The following is a 20,802-nucleotide window of genomic DNA, read 5'->3' on the forward strand; positions in this document are numbered from 1 at the left end:
AGGGTAGCTGGCACCCCCCCCTGCTATGGATCCATCTAGCTGGCCAACTGAGATTGGTTGTTCCAGTCTCCTGGATGGGATGCCCAGATTCCCCACTAGTGTTGGGCTAATGAGGCAGCGGGTACAGCCAGAGTCTCTTAAGGCTTTCACCTTCACAGCTTCGGGCATGGGGGGGATTAATATAGTCACTGTTTTGAAGATGGGTGTGATGCATCCACTTACCAGGGGTTCGCCCTCCGAGCTGTCATCTGAGGCATCCACCGGCCCTATGGTGTAGGCTGGAGTCCTTTCCCCTTGGTGAGCAGAGGTGGGGGTTTCTGCAATTTCCATCATTCTCATGGCCGTTTCTTTTGGCTTAGCTGAATACTTTCCGGGTTTGTTGATTTGGGATCTGTCTGGGTTGTGCTGAGGGGCCTTTGAGCGGCATTCTACAGCTCGATGCCCTTCTTTTCCGCACTTGAAACATCTCATTTGCTTCTTGGCTGTATCCGATGATTTCACCGGTTGGTGTGTCAGCTCAGGCGGGGGGCGGCTCCATTGTTTTCCTCGGCGGTGCCTCTTCAATATGTCGATCTCTGCTTCCTCTGCCAAGACGTACCATTCCTCAAGTCGATGTGGGTCCCCTCGGGGCAGGCAAGCATCATAGAGATCATAGTTTAGTCCGTCTTTGAAATGGCCAAGGAGGATGTCTTCTGGCCAATTCAGTTTGCTGGCAATGGCCCGGAATTCTTGTGTATACTCAGCCACTGGGCGTTTGCCCTGCCTCATCGTTGTTATTCTTTCACGGGTTGTGCGATCAGCCAGGGGTCTTCAAATCGTCTTCTCAAAGAGGACATGAAACGGTTGAAGTTACTGAGTTCTGGGGCATTGGAGTCATGCAAGTTCACTACCCAATCCGCAGCTGGTCCATCCAGGGCAGATTGCACGATCCGGATGCGGGCTTTGTCGCTGGGAATATCCTGCCCATATTCCTCCATGTAGCTGAGGACTTGGGTTAGAAAAAACCCCAAGCGTGTTGGCTCCCCTTTGAATTTCACTTCCCACGGTGGACGTCTTGGAATGGATCGGTGCCTCTGTTGTGGGTGGTAGTGCCTTCCGTCCAGATTGCCATCTGTGGTCAGGTAGGGGGTGGGAGCTCCTGGATCAGTAGATGTCCCTGGGGTTGCAGGTTCCATGTCCCCCTCGGTGTCTCTCCCTTTGCGGCTCCAGGAACTGGGGCAGCCGTAGGGCTCAGTATTCTCCTCTCCTAGGAAGCTGAGAGTTCTCTTCATCAGGTCAATAGCTTTCTCTAGGATCCAGTCTGAGTACGGTGCCCAGCTTCCTCCATCTTCACTTGCGTGCAGGGATTTCTCCATCTCCTGCTTCCATTCTGGTTGCTTGGTCCCCCGTCTCAGGGTCACCTTTCTTGATTCCTTTCCCCACTCACTTTTCTTTCCAACGCCCATCGACCAGCGAGGCTTGTGGTCCTGTGTCTCCACCACTTCTTCTCCTGAGGAATCTGGCCTCTCGGATCCCAACATCTGGCAAGGTTCCAACTGGGTCAGCGGCTCTCTTTCCAGGGAGTTTTCCCCCTCTCTTGCTCCATCGTCTGACATGGTCAATTTTTGCAAAATCCCCCGGCAAGGGTCTTCCTTCCAGGTGGATTAATTTTGCAAGTCCTGTCTAATGTAAGGACCCACCCCACTTTGCATCTTAAGAAGACAGAACTCTTGGAATAATTCTTCCAACAGGAATCCTTTATTAAGAGAAAATGGTTGCAGGCATGCTAGACAGGACTTGGGGTCCAAGCTCTCCCATTCAAGGTTTTAAGGGGTTCCCCAGTAGTCCCACCCAATCAACCCCCCTTCCAGTGATAGTTTCAAGTATCACAATTCCACCCCGTTTCTTCTTTCTTCCGTCTGGATGGAGACTTCAGATAACTACATGAAAGGCAAATACTCTTCTTTGTTAATGCTAATGTTCTCTGGATGCTAACGCTTTGAGGTTACAATAGGTTACAATAAACACACATTCAGCATTCAGCTCTTTGAAGTCTACTGAAGGAAGTGAGGGCCATAAAGCCCCTTTGTTCTCCACCTTCTCTCCCTCTTATGGCAGAATCCAAAGAAGGCAGAATTGGGAGTTTCTATATTTGATAATTAAAGATGAAATATGATTGGATTCTGACACAGGGCAAGCAAGTTTGACACCCCTGCACTAGAATATAAACTTAGAGAAAACCCCACTTCTTACTAGCATTGATGATGTTACCTAATTTACACTCAAGCACCTATTATTATTACTCCTTCTCTTCTATTCTGCTGTCTTCAGGTACTGCCACATCCACTAGCCATGTTTTTTTTTTTTTGTCTTTCTTATCAACAGTTGTTAAATCTAAGGTGGTATATGGCAGAGACATGTCTGTTGAGTTCTAAAGTCCCAGAGTACTCTAGGTCCTTAGTTTTCTATTGTCTATTTTATAGTCCCACCAGTTCTTGCTTGCAGTTAGATAGTATTTCTTATAAATATTCCAATGCATCATTGTTGTTATTTTGTCATATGCAATCTTCTTACAGCAACTATGTGGTCCACAGTTTATTCAGCTTCTTTACAGAAGCATGCTTTCTTCTTAAGGCTTGGTTTTATGCAGCCAGAATTAGCCCCTCTATTTCTTTCTTCAATTTCCCTGCTCTTAGCCATTACCAGGTCTTGTTCTTGTCTGCTTTGCCTGCCCGTTTATTAGTGTACTGGCCATGTAATGCTGTACCTTGCCATCATTTGGTCTTTCTTGTATGCCAGTTCTATCTCTTCAGTCCTAAGTATGGTATACCAGTCTTCATGGTATACCAGCCTCAGTGTATCTTCTTTATTGTCCTGTAGATGTTCCTTTTAGTGCCCCCTTTTCTTCTTCAACTGTCTAGTGTACTTGCAACATTGCATGGCCACCTATTTTCTTTGGTAAGTAAAGTCTGTCAACATCACTGTGTGATTGAGGGGCATGATTCACTGTTATTACCTTTCTGGCCTTCCTACTCCATTGCAATATCTTGACCAGACATGTCAAACACAAGGCCTGGGGGCCAGATGCGGCTCGCGAAGTGATTTCATGTGGCCCGTGAAGGCATCCTGGAAACAGTGAGGGAACGGCCCCTGCTGTCTTGGCCCTGATTTGTTCCATATTGTTCACAGAGGAATCAGTGCAATGACAAATTGTAGTGGTGATACTGAGTCTCCTTGAACGATTTCTTTCTTGATATTGACCTCTCTCAGCCTATCACCATTGACCACCAACTGTGTCTTCCATTGTGCCATTGATCTTTGCACAAAGCTTCTGGTGTTTCTATTGATTCCTCTTATTTCCGGACACTTGATTATTCAATAACATGGTAGGGAGTCGAATGCTTTGTTGTAATCAATCCAAGCTACATTCAAGCTGGCCTTTATTCTATCATTATCATTATATTCTGAATATTATTATTATTATTATCCTGAATTAATACAGGACTCTTCATTAAAGGTTAAAGACAGTAATTTTCCACACTGATTCAGCATGTTAGATAGATGTTTGATGACTTCGCAGCCTAGGACTGAAAGAGGGTGACTGGTCCAAGGTGGGTGGCTAAGGAAGAACCTGGACATCTCCTGTTCCTAGTCCAGCTCCTTAAACTAAGCAGCCACATCAGAAATTTTAACCAAATTACTGTACTTTGCAACCTACTACTTTAAATTACTGTATTATTAATATAACAAAATAAGATGATAGAGGGGGACCTGGGGAGCTTTTCTGTTAGTGAACAGAAACTTCAGCACAAGAAAGCACATTCTTTTGAAATTGCCGGTTAGAAACTATTGATTTGCCTGAGAGTGAAGTCGATTTTTGATCTTAGTAAGTCTGTGATTGATGAACCTAGTGGAAATGAAGTTCTTTTATTTTCTTTTGTGGCTCAGGCTAACTGCTTGCAAATTGTATGGTCAATAGTATTCCAATAGTGTTACAAAACTGAACATTGGACATCTATGAACATATATAGTGTCATCCCAAAGGTTGGAAGAGGAGGAAGGGCTCAAACATTCTGTTTACCCTCTCCCCCCAAAACTCGGTTCTATCTTTTAAAAAATGTAATTATTTTTATTTTTAAAATACCAGATACAAGACTGCAAGAAGAAACATTGCTGTGTCCTAAAAAACAGCAAAACAGATTTTACATCTCTCTATAGCAGTTTTGTTCTGTTCCTAGACAAGTATCAGTGTCTGAAATTATACTATGAAGTATAATTCTAAAGTACAGTTTGACCCCCCTGTCTTAGACAGATCTCAGAATCAGTTATGACTTAATGGTGGAGACTCTCTCCAGGTGATGGAATGCATAATAATAATGCTTTGGTTCATTTAGTATGGAATCTTTAAAAATGGTCTTGGTCCACAGAACTGAATTACCAGATCATAGGTTTCTTTATGTTTCTCCAACTCCAGTCACACATTATACTGTATATTACATTCCTTTTCAATAAAATTTCATTTCCAAAGTTGAATGTGATATAATAGAATGCACAAAGGGTATTACAGACAGATTTATTTATCTATTTATTTGCACAACCAAGACCACATGCCCACCTGGAGTAGTTGTGTGGGGGGGTCTTAGCTACTGCTATTACTATCCCTGCAATTGTAATTTTAGTATAATTCATGACGATACTTTTATTAAACTTGCATAATTGCATAATTATGTTTTATGCATTCAGTACAAAGCTTGCTTTCAGAAGCACAAGAAAGCAAATAAGCAGTGAAGAGTTTTCCTGTTTGGATTTTCTTTATGAATTTACATTAACAGTTCTTTAATTTGTGCTTCCTTATGCCTGCCTTGTTAGATAGTTGTGTCATTGATTTTGAATCTGTTTGAGTATATAAAAGCAGTGTTGATTTTATACATCTAAAATTACTAACAGCTGATGTTTAAGCCAAAGATGTAAAACTGGAACAAACATTGATAAAACTTCCATTTTAAATACCCACCCCTGAATAGTTGTCACAAAACACAGATGGCCATTGGATGCCCCAAAGCATAATCCAGATTGCCAGAACAGCTGGCTGACAAACAGAGCTGTGGAATCAAGCCAAAGTACTGATTTTGATGTAATGCTTCATTTTGCCACTTTTTTCTGACAACCGCTGAAGATCTCTTAACACAGGGAGGAGAATGAAGAGGAGAGTGAGATATATCACATGGTTTGGAAAGGCAGGATGAATACAGTTACTTGAAAGCCATTATGTTACAGCTCCATGAGGAAATAGTTATCTCAGGATCTCTAATGGCATAGCTTCAGAAGCTCACCACCATGCTCGTCATAGAACATTGTAGGCTTTGCCAAATAGAGTTAGCTCTAGAACTGAAACAGAATCAAAATTAATTTGCCCGTGTTTCCAACTCGTAAATATATTGTTATCCTCTTGATGCTAAGTCAATAATGCTGCAAAAAGAGGCTGAACATTTCCAACATTTCAGTTCTAATTTAACTAAGAAAAAATAACTTGTTTGCCAGATGCTTGATTGTAATATCAGTAAATCTGGGCTAAATGTTCTGTTCTTTGTTCATTTCATTTTTAAAGTTCAAATGGGAAAATTTATTTCCCTTCCCCTTTCTATTTTTCAAGGTGGAATAATAGGTTATTGCTGGGGTTCTTGGTTTATTTTACTGTTCTCCATCATGTTGAAGTTTTCTGGCTATCTAGACTTCCAATTTGAAAAAAATGCAGTGGATGTTTCTTATGAAACACCTTCCCCCAAGATTTGGATGAGCCTCCTCTTTTATGGCCTTCCAGAAGGCTATTAAGAACTGGCTGTAGGTGAACCTAATATTTGTGTTTCTGAGAGGAGAGGGTCATAATATTTAGTGATATCTAAGAGGTTTTTTAAACTTGTGTATTTTGGTATAGTTAATATTTGTTAGCTAGTTCAGGTTATTTTATATAATATGGCCAGCCATAATTTTTTTAGTAAATTAATAAAACATATCTACTAGAGGTCTTTAATGCTGTACTTACCGAAGCTAAAATACCTAAGTCCTGGTTAGAGGCAAATATAACACTGGTTCCCAAAGCAGATGCAGAAAAAATATGGATACAAAATTATAGACCCATATCTTTATTGAATTCAGATTACAAAATTTTCGCTTCAATAATGGCGGGGAGATTTAAAAAATATTTAATAGATTTTATACACACGGATCAAAACAGCTTCTTACCAAATAGACAGATTAAACAGAATATGAGAACAATCTTAGATGTCTTAGAATTTTACGAGTCACATAATGATCGGCAAGTGGCAGTTCTGTTTTTGGATGCTCAGAAGGCTTTTGATAATGTTAATTGGCAATTTATGATACAACAATTAAAATTAATGGAAGTCGGAGGAAATTTTCTAAATGTTATAACAGCAATATATTCTAAACAATATGCGCAGATTATAATAAACAGAGTGGCCACTGATAGATTTAATATACAGAAAGGTATTAGACAGGGATGCCCTCTCTCGCCACTATTGTTTATCTATACTCTAGAAATTCTTACTAGAGCGGTAAGGCAAGAAGGACAGATTAGAGGATTTAAGATTAAGAATGAAATATATAAACTTCAGGCTTATGCAGATGACCTAACTTTTATTTTGGAAGACCCAGAACAATCTGGGCAGAAATTATTTGAAATTTTAGAAGTTTATGGAGATTATGCAGGTTTTAAAATAAACAAAAATAAAACAAAGATTATTACTAAAATATGAATGATATACAAAAAGGATCCCTCGAGGTTAAATTAGGAATACAAGTAGTTTCTAAATTTAAATATTTAGGGATAGTCATTTCTGCACGTTGTTCATCAATCAAAGAAGATAATTATGTTAAATTAATGCAAAAAATTAAAGTTGATCTAGAACGTTGGAAAAATTTACACCTCTCATTACTTGGGAGAATCACTGCTGTAAAAATGAATATCCTACCCAAATTGATATTTTTGTTTCAGAATATTCCGATTTACTTGGATAAGAAATTTTTCAAGGAGTTAAATAAAATAACTTTAGAATTTGTATGGTCTGGTAAGAAGGCTAGAATTAAATTAAAGGCTTTACAAGATGCCAAGGAAAGGGGTGGTTTAGACTTCCCTGATTGGGAATTATATTACTTGGCGGCAGCCCTGTCTTGGATTAGTGATTGGATAACCTTAGAGAATCAAAGATGTATACAGTTAGAGGGTTATGATCTTCAGCAGGGATGGCATGCTCATATGTGGAAGGGGCAAAATAGAAATTATCAATATTTTTTAAAACACAAGGTCCGGCAAGGGTTAATTAGAAGTTGGAATACTGTTAAATCTCAATATTATACAAAGATACCGACTTGGTTATCGCCATTGGAGGCAGTTATATATCCCAATTTGCTCAGGAAAGTTAAGGTTATCAGGTATAAAGACATTTTGACAGAAGAGGGTCTTTTAAAATCTAAACAAGAGTTAAGACAACAAGGAATAGAGATAGAGTGGTGGTCTTACCTCCAGATCCAAGCAAGATATTTGAAAGATAAACAGGAATGGGGTATTTATGGACAAGATACGGGGCTAGATAAAATTCTGCTTGGTCCGAAAAAAAACAAATAAAGAATATTTATAAACACCTATTGGAGTACAGGCTATTTGAAGAACAGGTTAAAGAAACAATGGTGACATGGGCGATAGATATAGGACACAACATTAATTTGGATCAATGGCAGCAGGTATGGATGCGAAATATTAAAATTACATTGGCATCATCATATAAAGAAAATTAATATAAGATGATTTACAGATGGCCTCTCCCTCCAACAAGATTAGCCAAAATGTACAAAGGATACTCATCTTTATGTTGGAAATGCAAAATAGAAAGGGGCACTTTTTTCACGTTTGGTGGTCATGTAAGGAAGCACAGGGATATTGGCGTATGGTTTGGGAATGGGTAACAGAAAATGAGTATGCAAAACATTCAGTATAAGCCTGAGACATTGTTGTTAGGAATTCTTGAAGAAAATGTTAGTAAAGAAGATATGTATTTATTCACTATGTGGTTACAGTGGCAAGAATTGTTTTCGCTCAAAATTGGAAAGCTACGGCTATACCTAGTGAGGAAATCTTAATTCATAAAATTATGCACTGTGCAGAATTAGATAGGTTAACTAAAAGACTTAAAAATCAGGATGGAACGGATTTTTACCAAATTTGGAACAAATTCTATAGATGGTGGGGGGGAAATATGGAAGTCATTGTAATGAGATAAGTTAAGATTGAGATAAGAGTTATGTTATTGTATAGATTTTTTATTAGTAACTAATTGTGAATATGAACTGTGATGTTTGTCAAATCTGATTTACTATGTTCAATGTTTTTAATCTTTTTTTTTCTTTTTTTGTTATTCAATAAAATTTTAAAAAAAATATTAAAACCGCAATGATAGCTCCTATCAAACATAGAGAATAATGGAAAAGTACAGAACGCGACGGAAAACCATTTCAACATTTCTCAAAATTAGGAGGAGTTGAAAACCACAGTCTGGGATTTTGTTGGCAGTCCAACCAGACAGAGTCCCATCAAAGGTTGTCCTTGACTTGCGTCCACAACTGAAAAAAAAAATAAATAAAACATATCTTCCTTTGGGTCATCATTAAAGTTTGGAAAGCAACAGAGGCTGGAGAGATGATTATACACAATGAAAGTGAAGACATTCCTACACACTTGGCTACTTTGTAATTAAGCTATTTTGAGAACATCACAGTTCATCAGTCATCAAAATTTCACTAAAAGTCTCTTCTCCTTTGAAAGATGTTAAAAGTACATTCTTTTTCATCACATTGAATAAGAAATGGTAGCGAAAAATGCAGATTTTTCTCTATATGGCATCTAGTAGTATTTCATCTCATTCTACAATCACACAGATAAGATTAAGAATGTCCTTTATATTTTCAGTGATTGTACATTTTTCTAACTAGATTGTTCCAATTTTAATAGAAGATAAATAAATAAATATTCCTCCATACTCCCAGTGATTCTGGACAGTTAAAATATTTAAAAACAAGAAACAATACAAATATACACAAACAGAACAAACATATTTTCTTTGTTATATTCTGCACAAACCTAACGGGTAATATTTGTCTGTGAGATTTTCTAGCCTGCTTGTTTATAAACAATGTCATTTTTGGGATTTCTCAGGAAAAAAAAATCTTTTCATTAGATAAGATGGAGTTCTCTAGCCTGTTTTCCTACCAGAATGTCCAAAGTTATGGAGAATAGTTGTATGGGTTTGTAGCTCTGATTTGGAATTTAGTTACATTACCATGTTGTAGATATTATTATTACATTATTACAAGCAAATTAGCAGTCCTAATGAGCTTGGAGAATCACAAAATCTTCTTTTACCCCAAAATATATTACTGAGCCTTCTCCCTACTTACCCTCATACCTTCCATATTGGTCTCTAGTGACTTGATTTTGTTTTACTTTGTTTTGTTTCTGGGCAGTTGCCACACTTGTAAGCAAGGCTGCAGCCATTCACAATTTTATCTCTGCTGTTCATTGGAAGGTAATGGTGTTGTTCAAGATCTAGGCTCTTTCTAAAGCTGGTTTTCTGCAGCATATTCACTTCTGTGATGAATTGAAATAATCCTAGGACACCATGATACCCAAGGATACAATTTTGGGACAGAGGACAAAAATTAATTGATTTGATCTTAGTTTACAATAATGTAGAGACTCTTCCCAATAAAAACATCAGATGCCATTATTGGGCAATTCTTTTTCTCCAAGGGTAGAGAATTAGTTCCTGTCACCCTTAAAACTTATAAAGCCAAAACACTAGCTCTGATATTATTCATAACTCAAATGGGAATCTATGCAATGAAGAATACCAAGAAAGTACTACAAACCAAATTTTTAAGAGCCATTCTTGCCGCCCCAAAGATGTAGCCCTTGGCATTCTTAGACTTGAGTTGGGGATGCATATAATAGAACTGAAGGCCTGGAACATTAATTATTAATTATTAATTAATTATTCTACAATGGCCTATTAGGATTAATTATTCTCCAGTGGCCTATCAGCCTTAGTATTAGTGGAGGACTAGTCTCTTACCTAGAGGGGTGCTATAAAGTCTGAGTAAGCATGTTATATGCTTCTTACTCTGAATTATGAAAAGACCAGGCATGTACTCCCATAACGGATAGATGTTATAGAGGTCATTAACATGCCCCAGAACAGCAAAGCTGGATGTCAAGGGGACCTTGGTTGCCAGCCAAATATTAAACATCTCTCACATTCCCTGGGCTGAGGAAGGATTTCTTTGGACATGCAATAATACATTACCATCAACACTCCTACTGAATAGACATGCCAACCCCATAGGTTTGCTCTTGTAGTTGAAAAGATATCAAAGCAATTGTCCATGTACTCATGTATTGCAATTTCCATAGAGCATAGTGATTGATGGTGCCCATTTATCTGAACACTTGCATTTTTAGAATGAGTTTGAAGGGGGGGAGGTGTTAGCACTCTCTAAGTTTTGGCAGCTTAGGTCACTGCCTACTCTTAGTCTAAAAGGAGCCCTGACAGGCACATATGGAATTCCCTATCTGTAACAGTATTGTAAAAAAACAAACTTCGATTAAATAAAAGTCCTGATTTCATGTTCCAGTGCTAGTATTATCAGTAATAGGACCACATTCTGTATTATTGTGTTTGAAACACGCTATCAAACATTGTATCTCCAATTACTATGGTTTTATATGTTTGTATATGGATCGTTGATCATCATCCTGATCAGACAAGGGCCACTGAAGTGAAAGTGCCAAACAGATGAAGAGTTCTATTTTCATGAAGCTTATAAGTCCAATATCAATTCTCTGCAACAAATTGACTGTTTTAAGCACCACTGATCCTAAAAATAGACATTTTCCTTACAAGTTTCCCCCTTCTGCAAGTATTTTCATGTTTCTTAGAACCTTGCTCTGGAGGGAACATTCTTAGGTTATCCCTGGCTTTATTAGGGGATCTAATCTTTAGGGGATTTATCTTATTTCATTTTTGTTACGCTCCTAGCCCATTCATATTAGTAAGAACAAATTAAAACTCACCATGGATATAGAAGAAAGTACAGTATGTGCTCAACATCAATGTTGAATTAACTTTATATTATGGGTAGATCTTATAAAGTAAGCTGTTCAGAAATGCAGAGTGACCTCAAGAGTTTTTTATAAACATCTGACCAGCTATTTGGGAAACCGAATGCTGGACTGATGACTATTTGGCTTGATCTATCAGGAGTTCTAAATGAACTGAACATTAACTACCATGTATTGTAGTGTCCATTTTGGATGCAAAATAAACCACTTTTCCAAAAATTGTAACTTTCAGAAAAAATGGAATCTTGTGATGGAGACAGCAATAAAGGCAAAAAACTTTTTTAAAAAACATTTTTCTTCTCTATGAACTACTTTTCAAAAATCAAATCTGTTTACAGTTGATGGGCTTCTTGCATTCTTCCAGAAGTCAACATCTGGGAATAGAATTGGTTTCTTCAATCTTATGTTTGCAATATCTATAGGCATGGGCTGACCACAAAGATTAATATGAAAAATAATTTCTTTCTACTATAATAATAATAAACAATAGCTATCAAAAGAGGATGAATGATGTGGACTGAGGAGAACATTTTTATTAATATTTAAAAAAATAAAAGTTTGTGGGCTCAGTTCTGATAAAGAAAACCCATCTTTAGAGTTAAGGCTATGCTGTGCTTTGGATTTAATTCTGAAAAGATGTTTTGGAGTGCATGAGATTGTGAGGCAGTGCCTAGTAGAATCGTGTCATTTGCTATATTTGCACTCCTATGTACCCGGAACACTGCACAGTCCTACCATGAAGCAACTTGCTTCTAAATTCTTGCTTGCTGCATAAATAAGTTTCTCCAGTTATTCATGGGTGAGTGGAAGATACTCTTCACGTGCTTGAAGATATGTTTGAAAGACTACAGAGAATGACCCAAGTCACTTTGCAAATCATTTGATTTGACACTCCTGTAGACTATGGGGAATATTTTTGTTTTAGATGCTGTGGTTTCTACTAAGCATCTCTCTTCTTTCCACAGCTTTTAGTCGTGCTCCCGTTCCTATGGCAGTGGTCCGGAGGGAACTCTCTTGTGAAAGCTACCCAATAGAACTACGTTGCCCAGGAACAGATGTTATCATGATTGAAAGTGCCAACTATGGCAGGACAGATGATAAAATCTGTGACTCAGATCCTGCTCAGATGGAGAATATACGCTGTTATCTGCCAGATGCTTATAAGATTATGACTCAAAGGTAAGGGTTGAACATTCTTATTGGATGGGTTTTGTTTTAATCTTGCTTCCTATTTATGAAAGTCTGTTATTGTTTGAGGGTGTTAAGGTATTTGCAATCTGTTTTCATGCTTCACAGCCATGGTAGTGTAAAAATGAACAAAACAGTGAGTTACAATTACAGAACTTTATTCAGAATTTCAGAAATAATTTAAACTTAAACTTAAATTTAATTTAAACTCAGTATTTATTGTACAAGAACCCCATGTTGTTATGACCTTAATTTAACCATGTTTCATCTGTGGTCCCTTTATAGTTTTATTTCCTTTTATCTGATGCCTTTTCTTTTCTTTTTTTCTGTTGACTTGCCACCTAAAGCACATGTCTTATCTTGTCCTAAATTTCCCTGGGATTAGAAACTAGTCATGGAATTATGTATTACATGTTAATTATGTTAACTTCAGATGTGACTAGAAAACATTTAGAAGTGGATTTTTTAAATTGGGATCCTTCCTTACAGCTCCATGCTTTGTTTTTGTTTTTCCTTTTTTCTTGTTTGAATTAGTTCCACTTTCAATTTAGACTTTGTAGATGTCACAGATGCTTCGTATATGTTCTCTCCATAGTCCTTGCCCAGCCATGTAAGGTGAGTTGTAGATGAGGGACCTGAAACTGAGTGACAGAGCTTTAAATTACTGAGTTCATGGCAGAAGCTAGAATTAAACCAGGATTCCTTCTTTAATAGTCCATTAGTTTAGACAGCACACCACACATAATCATAAAATTTACTTCAAAATTTAATCATTCCTTTTCTGATATTCTCATCCTCACTATTCTGCCCTCTGGTATTGTTCCTTCTTTAAAACAAACAAACAAATAAGCCAATCACTTCTGAGTGTGATACTCACATTTACTACCAGCTGAAGATTAATGTATAATCCTGTTCTTGGTCTAACACTACTGACTTAATCTTGGTTCCCTTTAAATGTATATTTGTGCAATGTTATAATCTCTGTTTGAACAAATATATTTATGTAAGCTTTGAGTTGGCCTTTTCTTTATATAAGTATGTCATGATTCTGACAGACTGTCTTACAAAGAACAGCATCATTCAACAAAATGTTCCTAAATTTCACATATGACCTCAATGTTCCCAGAGATTATCCACAATTTTTTTCTGAAATACTTAATGTCTATTTTTGTTGAAAAGCTTTCTGAATATCCGACCGCATTTTTTTTATCATTTCATTTTAAATCCTCATTAACATTAGCTATAGTAAGCATTTATATCCAGAAAATATAAAACTAAATGCATTTTAGTTTGAAAGGTAGCCTGACATGCTTTCATCTTAAAATAATAATTGATATTTGAACTTGCAACGGAAATGATGGCATACATTAACTACTATCTAACTTTGCAGTTTCTCTCTCTCATCTCTATTATTTAAAAAGTTTAGTGATGCTTTAACTATAAGACTATTTATTTGCTGCTTATTTACTCTTTTAGAGGCATGCAAGATTTTCAACTTTACATACATTATATATGGTTTTCACTTTAATAAAAATATGTTCATGGGAAAATAAATTCCAGTAAAGCAAACCTGGACTGTTTATGTGCAAGAAATACAAGCAACACATTGAAATACTATATGCCTAGTATTCTTGTCATTTGAAAGACTGTCATTCCTATATTTTTTAAGTGTCTTCTTCTTGGAAGAATACTAATCTGTAATTTTGTTGTTAGGGCCCTGATAAGCTGAGTCAGGACTTTGAAATTGCCCATTAAGAGTTGCTAGCAGGCTAGATAGGCAGGCATATGGGCCACTTATAATTATAGGGCTGCAAGGGACCTTGGAGGTCTTATAGTCCAGTCCCCTACCCAAGGCAGGAATCCTTATATCATCCTGGACAAATAGATGCCCATTTTTTTTATTGAAAACCTCCAGTGATGGAGCACCCACAATTTCTATAGGCAAGCCATTCCACTGATTAATTGTTCTTGCTGTCTGGAAGTATCATATGGCTTTACAATAATGTAGAATTAACTTATGTAATCATATTTCCTGTCTGGTTTACGCAGCTGGGCTGATAATGTGTGAGAGCTGTTATTAGGGTCTGTCTTATGGCAGTAAGGTGGTGAAGCCACAGTAGTACTCCACCATTATTGCATCCATGAATTGGTTTTTTAGTAGCTTTCTGGGCTGGGGGGACCTGGATATTCCAAGGCTGTGCAGAGGAATCATCAGAGGATCTGTGGATAAAATCACTCAAATTTGTTCCCAGTCCTGCAGAAATGCCTGGGTCTCAGTCTTGCTCTGCTGTTTGGCAACAGTTTGAACTTCTAGGACCTGAGGAAGTGGACAAGATTCTTACAACTCAGTCACTTGTTCATTAGACTCATGCCTCTCCTTGCTGGCTCAGGCTACTGGGGTGTATATGTGTGTATCATGTGGTGTCTCGTGGAAAGCCTTTTAACTCAAAAGAAGCAGAAAGGACATATTTGCAAATTCTTATTTTTCCAGAGGATTTTCCAGAGCTTTAAGAGTAGGAGTGTTTATCTCATTAGATAAGGGGTCCTTGGTGTTCTCTGAGCTTGCTTGTTTTCTTGCAAACGTTTCATTACCTAACTAGCACTGATAGCATTGATGATGTTACTAGTTAGGCTAATGAAATGTTTGCAAGAAAACAAGCAAGCTCAGAGAGCACCAAGGATCCCTTATTTCAACCCTGAGCTATAAATATTCTCCTTCATTGATAATGAGATACACACAAGGATATATATTAAGAAAAATCCTTGTAAAAAGTGTACAAAATAGGGAAATAATGTACAAAAATGTCTCTCAGAAAAAGTATCATGGGTGGACAGTGAGCAACTCTCCATTATTGTTTCTGCTATTGTGGTTGCAACAATCCTCCCCAAATAGCTTACAGGCAGGGACCACTTGTACAAACAATTATAGATCAGAATACAATAAATACTACTTAAAAACAAATGAATGTTATGGCATCTTCTTGCACAGCAGTTGGTACCCATGGCCCTATGAGAGGAAAAATCCAGCTGAGCTGCCTTCTGCAGTCTTTGTTGTCTGCATTTCTCCCTCACTCCAATTTTCTAATGTGATAGCATAGTGTTAAAAAATCAAGGGAAATGCTATTTAATCCATACTGGGCATTAGAGGTTGGTGGTGATCCTCTTACAACTCTCCTAGTGGGAGATCCTTTTCAAGAGCAAAATCACCACTCCATTAGTCTCTTCCTTACAAATTGGATATAGGCCAAATTCACAGAGACATGATGTACAAAAGAGAAGGGGAGAAAGGGAAAAACTATTACATTTCTTTTCTGCTCAGTTAGAAAGCAGAGATGGGATTCATTTGACTGAAATAGTAATATTCCAGATCTCTGACCAAACATAGTCAGAAATTATTACTGACTTTAAAAAAGTTCAAATCTCCTGAGGAGATTAATTTTATCCTGGGGTACTGAGGAAGAAAATATAGATAATCTTTATGTTTTTGTTTTTGCTTTGAGAAAACATGGAAGAAGCATCAGGTGATTGAGGAGAGCCAATATCCCCACTTTCAAAGGAGAAAAGGAAAAAAGGAACTGTAGACCAGATTAGACAACCTGTGACCCACTGGGTCATTGTTTTAGAACTATTCCCTTACTTAAACTGAAAAACAGACTGACCAAGAGCAAAAGCAGTGGGAGCAGGAACAACTTTTGACTCCTGCTGGCTTGACTGACTTCTGACATTCAAAGTTGGGACTGGTCTATAATCTCTGGAGCCTCTGGAGGGCTAGGACGAGACCAGTCTGATTTCCAGTGGTGGAAAGAGGGGCCAGTCTAACCTGGACGACTAGGGCAGGACTGGTCTACTGAACTTCTGGGCAGTGGCATAAAAACATGGCAGGATTGAAGCAACCACAAATTTGCTGAATTTCAATTCCTCAGAAGTCATAGGTCCCAGATTTTGGATGCTCTTTGTAAATTCACCATTTTGAGATATCTTTGTTCAAACTCTGTTTCTCTATGATGTACTGTTTTGCCCAGTTAAAGGTTACAGATACGAGAGTTTCAGTAGTATATAGATGGTCTGATGCTGATATCTGGGAAGATACTAAAGGAAATCATAAATTTAATTTTTTGTACTAAGAAGGGAGTTGTATTCATTAACCAAATGTTCCTTCTGACTCTGTAATTTTATTCTGTGAATCTGTGTTGATGAACACTTTGCTTCCAAATATGCCTGATAACTTATGTGATTTATTTTTATCTATTTATTTATTACATTTTTATCCCTTCATTTCCTTTAATTGGTTAGGGCAGCATTTAGATCCCCCACCTTCATAAGAATTGGTAAGAATACTGAAAAATACCGTAAATGCCGGCGTACAAGGCGACCCAGCGTATAAGACGACCCCCGTCTTTATAACCGGGCCGCATTCCTAGAACATCGTCTTATACGCCGGAAACTACCAGTATTTCCGGCGTATAAGACGACCCCCGTCTTTGGCGCCGATTTCAGCGCTCGCGGAAGTCACCTTATATGCCGGCATTTACGGTAATATCCAAATATTTTCAGTTGATATTTTAGAATCATTTAAAAACTACAATCAAACCATCCTTTCAGTGTCAAATCCAGCTTGCAAATCCAAATAAAACTCCAGATTCATTCTGTTTCCGAAACTCTTACAGTTTATTGAATACACAGCATGATAATGTCGAAGCAAAACTAACTTTGAGATTCCCAGACACCAGTTCATAGAATTAAACAATAATTTTTCTTTACCAACCCCCGCACTCTCACATAGATCATGTAAGCAATTTCACTTTGTTACGGAACCGTCTGCTTCCTCTACCCACCTGCTGCAGTGTCCTTGGAAAGGTTTCACACTCTCATGTTCTTCAGTGGAATCATAGAGGTTTTGTTTCTTCATCTAATCAATTCTAAAACAGCATACTCCCCCTTACTCTAATGCCAAGTTGAAACGAAGAGGCACATAGCTGCCAAAGTTTCATTCTTGACATACAGTCAATCAAAACATTAATATGCCTAAATGCCAGAAGGGGGGGGGAAACATTAGAAGGATTTTAACCATGTTGAAAAGTCCCAAGCCTGCAGGTTGTAATTCTTTTTTAACTTCTGGAGAGAAAGCCTTTAGCACGCTCCTCAAAAATCAAATGTTCTTTTCACAAAAATTTAGTGCATCCCTTCCATACACTCATCCTGCTCATCAATTGTAGTTGTCATCCGAAATCCTGTTCAGCAGTTCATTATGAAGGAGTTCTTTTTCAATGTCATTATTAAAGCTTGGGACTATATTTGATTATTTTTTAGGTGGACAGCTAAGTCTTCTTTTATTCCCTTACTTTTAAATTAGTTTAATTGTTGTCAATCCTTATTCATGTTGTTTACTTTTTATTTATTTATTTGTCTTTTTGAGTCAGTGTTAGCTTCTGGTGATTGTCTGCACTAGTCCTTGAAGTTTTCTTTACAATGTTTTTGGAACTGGTTTGTCCTTACTTACTTCCTATAACTGAGAGAAGGTGACTAGCAGAAGATCACCCAACTACCTTCATGCCTATGACTTGAAATTTATTTATTTACTATTCATATTTATATAGCCCTTCATCTCACAGCTCTGGGCAACATACAAATAATAACAACAAACACCAATACAAAAATATAAAATCCAGAATTATTTATTAATCAAATTTATATAGCCACCATATTTGTTACAAAGAATCAGTGGTATTCCACCTATGCCAGATATATATTTAAATGATGGCTACTCTTTATATTTTCTCTTTAAAGACTGCATCAATTAAATAAAAAAAGATACAAATAGCATACGTAAAATGAGTTAGTACATTATAGCAGAAGGGAAGAAAGAATGAAAAGGAAATCTATAATATATACTGTATTGTAACTCCAGATAAATTAATTACAGTGATACCTTGGTACTCAGCTGCTTTTGAAACTCTTCAAATTTGGTACTCAATGCTTTTTGACATGAAAATTTTGTCCTGGTACTCATCGTTTGTTTGGTACTCAAGCTAGAACCTGTTGGTGTTGGCTGCCTTGTGACTCACTACATATTTCTTATGGGAAAAAAATGTTTGATACTCATTGTTTTTGGTACTCATCGTGCCTCCTGGAACCAATTAATACTGAGTACTGAGGTACCACTGTACATTTTTTCAAAATCCTTTTCCTTCCCCTTTATTGAAGCCAAACAAATTTGCAGTGACAAATAACATATAGTTCTTTCAGAATTCTATAAAGTTTCTTTGGATTATCCTCTACACATGGAAGATGTTTATTTATTTCTTTGTTTCATAAACAACATTCCTATGTCACTCCATTTCAACCAGCTCCGAGTAGTGTACAACATAAGCAAAATCAGAAACGGCAAAAAATAAAATCACAATTATTGCAATCATGGGGCAGATTCACCCACCTTGATGTTGAGATATTTCAGATCCTGGGATTGTATCCAAGCAGAACAGATACATCCATTACCAGTGGTGCTTAAGACAGAATCCAGTTAACAGTTTTGTCAATTTAAAAAAATCTAGAAAATAGTAAATTCAAGATTTAGCAGTTAATGTATCAAGTTTTAAATCATATCACCAATAGCAAGGCAACTGGACCCAGCTTTTATTAACATTATCGAAGGTATCCAATATATATGTATTGTCCCAGCTGAAGCCACTCCTGTAGTTGATCATTATTCCCCACTGTCAGGGCCCACTTCAAAACCTCACCCAAGAAAGCAGGACTCTTGGAACAGTTTCTTTCCAAAAGGAACTTTTATTAGGAGAAGCTGATAGCAGGCATGATAGGCAGGATCTGAGGGGTTCCCATTCAGATCAATAGGTTAAAAGAGTCCCAAGCATAATCCCATCCCAATAGTTCATCCAGTCAGTTTGAATGGGCCAATCCCCAAGTGTTAAGTACACTGTGGGAAAGGAGCTGATAATGGGTCCTTTCCAATGCTTGTGAAGATGTTGTTGGGTCTTCGCACCTTCCCTTCCGCAGAGAGAGATAAGCCAGTTGGCCGGAGGCACATTCCTTTCTCACCCCAAGGTAACATCAAGGGAAAGACAGTTCAAAGAGTAAGTATGTAGGAACAGTAGAAAGGATACAGTACTTTGTAGCATAGAAGAATAACATACCACAGAGCTTTCCCCCTCCCCTTCAGGAGAATGACAGAATCCTCAGAAAGAAATGAATTAGGAAAGCAATGAGATAGATCCCCCCCCCCAGGGAAAGAATGGGTTCTGACACCTGCAGAGATATTCTGAGCAGGATCTCTTCCAATGTCTGTTGAATTTATTGTTATCACTGCTATCAAATCTTTCTTCACAAGGGGCTATATGGGTCATTTCTCCCCTCCCCCATCCAATAAATTCCGAAATGCTTCTGGTTATGAACATGCAAGGCAGTTTTAGTTTAATGCATGAATTCAGAACTAAAGTGAACATCAGCTCTAGTTTACTACTTATCATTAAAACAACACAGTTCTACAACTAGATTTACAGATACATAAACATTAGAATTATTTTATGCAATGGCTGGTAGTTCAGCCAAACAGAAAGGCATTTAGTACAGCAAATTTTTGGCTTATGAGAAAAAGTTTCAATATTTTATTAGCCTCAGGGTATTTTTATTCTCAATTATTTGGACAGAGTTCAGAAATATTTGCACAGTGCTGCTGAGGCCAAAAAATTTCTTATCTTCAGCTCCTGCTCAAATCTCATTGGAAGATTGCAAATGTTCCATATTCTGTGTTTCTGCTTACCACCAACTTCAGGCTACTTATCTTTACCTTTTAATTAGACTTTTCTTTGTTCTATATAATTGACCTTGATAATAGAAAAAATGTTGCCGCAATGGACCCTTTTCCAGCTGTGATTAACCTTTTCCTTCCCCTCCTCCCCAGCCTCATGGTTTTTCATCTCAAGTAAGCTTGCTGAAAATTTATTTGGCAGAAATAGTTTTTTTCTTTTTTAACTTTTCTATCCTGTTGGTGTATACTGTACTATTATGGCTAATAATTACATATTTAGTACATGTAGGCACTGTTCAAATATCGGCTGCAATAACTTTTGACTAAGGCAGGTTGGGAATTTGTATGGCTCAACCACAGGCTTTCCAGTATTAGTTCATCACTGCTTCCATCCTTTTCAGAAGATGTAACACAACTTTATATCCCATTTTAAATTATAATACTTGCCCACCAAAATTCCTTATATTTTGCAGGAGTGTATGTATGTGTATAGTTGATGTTTCCCAACATGAATACCCCTTCTTTCACAGTCGTTCACAGTATTCCCATGCATGGCCCTACCATTATGGTGCAAGTTCTGCCTCTTTTTTATGCAGATAATCCTCAACTTACAACCAATCACTTAATGACCATTCAAAATTACAGAACAGTCAAACAAAGTTACGACCCATCCTCCAAA

At 37.4% G+C, this 20,802-nt stretch overlaps 1 protein-coding gene across 27 annotated transcripts in view; it reads left to right on the forward strand.

Moving 5' to 3' along the window:
• Positions 1-20,802, forward strand: part of ADGRL3 (adhesion G protein-coupled receptor L3) — a 638,839-nt gene that overhangs the window by 257,305 nt on the left and 360,732 nt on the right. For all 27 annotated transcript variants that reach the window (XR_005554203.1, XM_039322771.1, XM_039322772.1 and 24 more), the window contains one exon: positions 12,136-12,349. Coding sequence is in view for 26 of the 27 variants with exons in the window: in XM_039322771.1 (XP_039178705.1) it covers positions 12,136-12,349 (214 nt within the window). In the remaining variant the exon portion in view is untranslated. The remainder of the gene's footprint in view (positions 1-12,135; positions 12,350-20,802) is intronic.

This window comes from Crotalus tigris, unplaced genomic scaffold, assembly GCF_016545835.1.
Source record: "Crotalus tigris isolate CLP2741 ecotype Arizona unplaced genomic scaffold, ASM1654583v1 scf7180000024124.1850442, whole genome shotgun sequence".
Classification (NCBI taxonomy): Eukaryota; Metazoa; Chordata; class Lepidosauria; order Squamata; family Viperidae; genus Crotalus; species Crotalus tigris.